Raw genomic sequence first — 6,000 nt, forward strand, 5'->3', positions numbered from 1 at the left:
CCGAGGCAACCATCCCACACAAAATTATATCTGGGTAACATCACATCACTCCTTTCCCGTTCCAGGAGCAAGCAGGACGCCCACCAACCCCACGCCACAATTCCCCGACACAGACAGAAAAGAACTTGACAGATCCTCGAGCTCACCTCAATCTCGTAGTCCTTTACTGGACCGGGAGCTGCAGCCGCCGCCATGGTCAGGACCCCCACCATGATCCCTGCCTAACAAAGCCACGGATCCTAGGACCTCCAGCGGTCCGGCCCAGCCTGGCTGGAGGCCATGGAGGCGACAGGTCCAATCGGAGCAAGCTGCGGGGCCGCGGGGTCCGTCGCGGGTCCCCCAGAGCCCACCGGACGGACGCGAGTGCGAGGCTGGGCCCAGGGCCGTCCAGCCAGGCGTAGTCGAGAAAGTGCAGGCGCAGGCCCAGCGGGGAAGGCTGGACAATGCACAATGCCCCCGAGGCAGGCGCTCCAGGCTCAGCGTTCGAGCCCCGGGCCGCAGTGGGCGCTGCACACGGAACGCTGATCAGGCCTTGGGCTTCGGTGAGACTTCTTGTCAATTGGGTTTTCGCGCCGTCCGGAGCGCAGGGGGCGGAGCCTATGACTGCTCTGGAGGCTGGGTCTACGGTGAGCCAAGAAGACCAAACTATTTCGTTTGGCGAATCAACAGGCAATACAAACATTCATAATTTGGTGTTACAGCTGAATTTGACCGTTGAGGACGTGATTTGTCTAAGGCTACCTAGTCATTTGGTGGCCTAACTAAGACTTAGACTTCAGCCACTTTTTTGTTTGTTTATTTTTTGTTTGTTTGTTTTATGAGACAGGGTTTCTGTGTGTTAACAGACCTGGCTGTCCCAGAACTCATTTTGTAGACCAGGCTGACCTCGAAGGCCTCTGCCTCCTGAGTGCTGGGATTAAAGGTGTGCACCACCACTGCCCAGAGACTTTAACCATTCTTAAAATTATATTTTAAAGCCGGGAAGTAGTGGTACATTACTTTAATTCCAGCACAGCCAGTCTACATATAGAGTTCCAGTTCAGCCAAGAGATTCTGTCAATAGATAGAGATTAGATAGATAGATAGATAGATAGATAGATAGATAGATAGATAGATGGTGAAAGAGAGAGAAATAAAGGAATGAATAAATAAATAGAAAGAAGAAGAGATAGAAAAGCCGGGTGGTGGTGGTCTACATAAAGTTCAGCCAAGAGACTCTGTCAAATAATAAATAACAGAAAGAAGTTAAGAAGAGTTAGAAGAGCCAGGTGGTGGTGGTGAATGCACCCCTTTAATCCTGGCATTTAGGAGGCAGAGGCAGGCAGGTTTCTGAGTTCAAGGTTGGCCTGGTCTACAGAGCAAGATCTAGACAGGCAGTGCTACACAGAGAAACCCTGTTTCAAAAGAATTTTTTTTTGTTTTTATTTTATGTGTATGAGTGTTTTGCCTACATGTGTGTGCCTGGTACCTGTGGAGACCAGAAGAGGACATTGAATCCCCTGGAACTGGGGTTACAGGCAGTTATGAGACACCATGTAGGTCCTGGAAACCAAAACCAGGTCCTCTGTAAGAGCAACAAAAGCCCTTTACAGCTGAGTTCTCTCTAGCCCTCAGATATGAAAAGCATGGGCTGCATTACTGAGCTGCATACCCAGCCCATGATTTAATCTTTACAAAGAGTATGCGTAAAACTCTTCTACCAGGGTTAAATATTTAACGTCTTGATAACATCCCCGCAATGGAACTTCTTTCACCCTTTCCATCGGATAGGTTAGTAAGCACACTGAGACATAACTATGTCATAACTGTACCATGGAACCCTTCTCAGCAATGAAAAGAAATGAGGGCTAGGGATAGTGTATTGGAAAAGCATCTCCCATTCACGAGGTGGTGGGATCAATCCTGAGCACTGTCAGAAACAACTCTAAATCAATAAAAAGCTAAGCATGGAGTAGGGGGTCAAAGAGATGGCTGAGCAATTAAGAGCACAGGCTCCTTTAACAGAGGACCCAAGTTCAATTCCCCGCACCCACATAGCAGCTCACTGTGGTCTGTAACTCCAGTTTTAATAGATTCATCCCCCCCACCCCCCCCTTTTTTTTTTGGTCTCTGTGGCATGAAGCAAGCAGTGAATAGACACAGATACAGGCAAAACATTCATTCATATAAAAAATAATCTTTAAAAAACAAGCATAGGGCTGGAGAGATGGCTCAGTGGTTAAGAGCACTGACTCATCTTTCAGAGGTCCTGAGTTCAATTCCCAGTAACCACATGGTGGCTCACAACCACCTGTCATGAGATCTGGTGCCCTTTTCTGACCTACAGGCTTCTACTTCGGGAAAACACCAAATGGCGGATGAAGCCAGTGCAGTGGGAGGGCCCGGAGGACCCGGGGCCCAGGATGCGGAGGCTTCCGCAGCGGTCTCAGGGGCCAAGGTCGGTCGTGGTCGAGGCCGTGGGTCTTGTGGAGGTAAAGCTGAAGACAAGGAGTGGGTCCCTGTCACCAAGCTGGGCCGCCTGGTTAAGGACATGAAGATCAAGTCCCTGGAGGAGATCTACCTTTTCTCTCTGCCCATTAAGGAATCCGAGATTATTGACTTTTTCTTGGGGGCATCTCTCTCTCTCTCTTTTTTTTTTTTTTTAAGATTTATTTATTTGTTATGTATACAGTGTTCTGCCTCCAAGCCACAAGAGGGGACCAGATCTCATTAGAAATGGTTGTGAGGCACCATGTGGTTGCTGGGAATTGAACTCAGAATCTGTGGGAGAGCAGCCAGTGCTCCTAACCTCTGAGCCATTTCTCCAGCTCCCTCTTAGGAGCCTCTCTTAAGGATGAGGTTCTAAAGATCATGCCAGTACAGAAACAGACAAGGGCTGGCCAGCAGGCCAGGTTCAAGGCTTTTGTCGCTATTGGGGACTGCAACGGTCATGTTGGTCTTGGTGTTAAGTGCTCCAAGGAGGTAGCCACAGCTATCCTAGGGGCCATCATCTTGGCCAAGCTTTCCATTGTCCCTGTGAGGAGAGGCTACTGGGGGAACAAGATTGGCAAGCCCCACACTGTTCCATGCAAAGTGACAGGCCGCTGTGGCTCTGTGTTGGTGCGTCTCATCCCTGCCCCCAGAGGCACTGGTATCGTCTCTGCTCCTGTGCCCAAGAAGCTACTGATGACTGCTACACATCAGCCAGGGACTGCACTGCCACCCTGGGCTACTTTGCCAAGGTCACCTTTGATGCCATCTCCAAGACCTACAGCTACCTGACCCCTGACCTCTGGAAAGAGACTGTGTTCACCAAGTCTCCTTATCAGGAATTCACTGACCATCTTGTGAAAGCCCATACCAGAGTCTCTGTTCAGAGGACCCAGACTCCAGCTGTTGCCATCACATAAGGGGTTTTATACAAGAAAAAGTGAATTAAGTCTGAAAAAAAAATAAGAAAATAGGGGGAACTGGGATTGGTGTGAAAAATAAAAAAGATTGTTTTTTAAAAATTAACATAAAGGGGCTGGAGAGATGGCTCAGAGGTTAAGAGCACTGGCTGCTCTTCCAGAGGTCCTGAGTTCTATTCCTAGCAACCACATGGTGGCTTACAGCCATCCTTAATGAGATCTGGTGCCACCTTCTGGCATGCAGGCATAGATGGAGGCAGAATGTTGTTTACATAATAAATAAAATGTTAAAAAAAATCCATGGAGGAAGAAAAAAATATACATAAATATTTTTACAATAAGAGTTCAAGGCCTAAGCAGGGCATGGTGGCACACACTTTTAATCCCAGCACTCAGGAAACAGAGACAGGTACATCTCTGAGTTTAAGACCAGTCAGGTCTACACAGTGAGTTCCAGGTGAAAGACATTCTTTAAAAAAAAATTGGGATAAAGAAAATGTTCAGCAGTTAAGAGCTCATTTGATTCCCAGCACCCACATGTTGGCTCACAGCTGTTGGTGACTCCAATTCCAGGAAATCTGGCATCCTCACACAGGCATACATGCAGGCAAAACACAAATGCCCATAAAATAAAAATAAATCAGTTTTTAAAAATGTTCAAGGCCCAGCCTGAGTGAGACAAGTAGAGAGGCCCTGTGTCAAAATACTGAGGGCTTGGGATATAATTCAAGGACAGAATATTGGTCTGTCATGCAGAAGGCCTTAGAGCCAACCCCCAGGACTGTAAAAGATGATTAAATAAATAAATAAAATTTAAAGAATTGATTTATTTTTATTTTACATCTGTGTGAATTTTTTTTGCCCTCACTCCATGTGTGCTTGATGCTTGAGGAGGTCAGAAGAGGGTGTTGGATTTCTGGAACTGGGTTTACAGATGGTTATAAGCTACCCATGTGGGTGCTGGGAATCAAACCTGGATTATCTGCAAGAGCATCAGGTACTCTTTGGTTTTTCAAGAGAGGGTTTCTCTGTGTTAACAGCCCGGGCTGTCCTAGAACTCTGTAGACCAAGCTGGCCTCAAACTCACAGAGATCCACTTGCCTCTGCCTCCTGAGCGCTGGGATTTAAGGCCTGTGCCACCATTGCCAGTGGGACAAGAACTCCTAATTGCTGAGCTATCTCTCCAGCATCTAAAAAATTCTCTTGTGGAATATTACTTTATCTAAAGATGTGTTACATTTGTTTATGTTGTAGAATATTGCTTTAACTATGTAAAGATGTATTGCATATATATTTTACCCTGTCTGCCTAAGGCACCTGATTGGTCTAATGAAAAGCTAAACAGCCAATAGCTAGGTAGGGAGGGGATAGGTGGGGCTGGCAGGAAGAGAGAAGAAGTAGGAGGAGGAATCTAGGCTCTAGAGAGAAGAGAACAAGGGAGAAAGAGAAGGAGATAACTGGGACCAGCCAGGCATCAGCCAGACAGCCAGAAAAAGACTGTAGCAGAAAAAAAAAAAAAAAAACCCAACAGGACATAGAGAATGAAAGGTAAAAGGCCCTGAGGCAAAATGTAGATGAAGAGAAACAGGTTAAATTAAGTTACAAGAGCTAGTGGGAGAAGCATAAGAAAAGACCAAGCATTCATAACTAATGATACGTCTCAATGTCACAAGTTGGGAGATGTCTGTCCAAGAAAGCCTGTTACATGAGTCCTTAAAGCATATTGATGGGGACTGGACAGACGCAAGGAGAATGGATCACTTAACTCATGAGATCCAACTCGTGTGTGTGTGTGTGTGTGTGTGTGTGTGTGTGTGTGTGTGTGTGTGTGTGAAGACAGGGTTTCTTTGTAGTGCTTTGGAGCCTGTCCTGGAACTCTCTCTGTAGACCAGGCTGGCCTCGAACTCACAGAGATCCACCTGCCTCTGCCTCCCAAGTGCTGGGATTAAAGGTGTGTGTGTGTGCCACCAATGCCCAGCTCGAAATCCAACTCTTAATTTTCACCAGTAATCATCTCCTTCAAGCTCATATCTCTCATCATCTTCCATGATATACTTCCACCATCCACCCATCCCTTAAACAGTATGTCATGCTTGCTCCATGCAAGCTGTCAACAAAACATATGTGAATAAAACAGATGAAAACCACTGCCTTCTTGAAGTTCATATACTAGTTGGAAGACACTTTAATTAAAGTGACAATAAAGTACATGGTGTGTTATGTAAAGGCAAACACAGAAGAGAAAATAGTGATGGTAGTAGGGTAAGGGAAAGACAGGTTTCACTCAGCAGGTAATTTGGTGCTAAGCCTGATGACCAGAGTTCAACCCCCTAGAACTGGTGAAGGAGAGAACTAGACAGCTGACTCTCATGTGTTGTCCTCCAACCACTGCACCCATGGCACACATGTACCATGTACTACCACTCCACACATACAAAAATAAATCAACACACACACACACACACACACACACACACACACACACATAAAGGTGTGTGTGTGGAGGGGTAGGGAGGACTGGAGTGATGGAGTGATGGCTCAGCTGTTAAGAATATCAGCTTTCTTCTGCTCTTCCACTGGAGGCCTACACGGCGCCGATTGTGCCGCCGTT

General features: G+C 46.6%; 1 protein-coding gene across 1 annotated transcript in view; it reads right to left on the reverse strand.

The window, feature by feature from the left end:
• Positions 1–590, reverse strand: part of Atad5 (ATPase family AAA domain containing 5) — a 54,171-nt gene extending 53,581 nt beyond the window's left edge. Inside the window, exon 1 of the mRNA XM_051179819.1 lies at positions 147–590. Coding sequence (XP_051035776.1) covers positions 147–212 — 66 coding nt within the window. The 5' untranslated portion in view covers positions 213–590. The remainder of the gene's footprint in view (positions 1–146) is intronic.
• Between the last annotated feature and the right edge of the window lie 5,410 nt (positions 591–6,000).

Source organism: Phodopus roborovskii, unplaced genomic scaffold (genome assembly GCF_943737965.1).
Source record: "Phodopus roborovskii unplaced genomic scaffold, PHOROB, whole genome shotgun sequence".
Classification (NCBI taxonomy): Eukaryota; Metazoa; Chordata; class Mammalia; order Rodentia; family Cricetidae; genus Phodopus; species Phodopus roborovskii.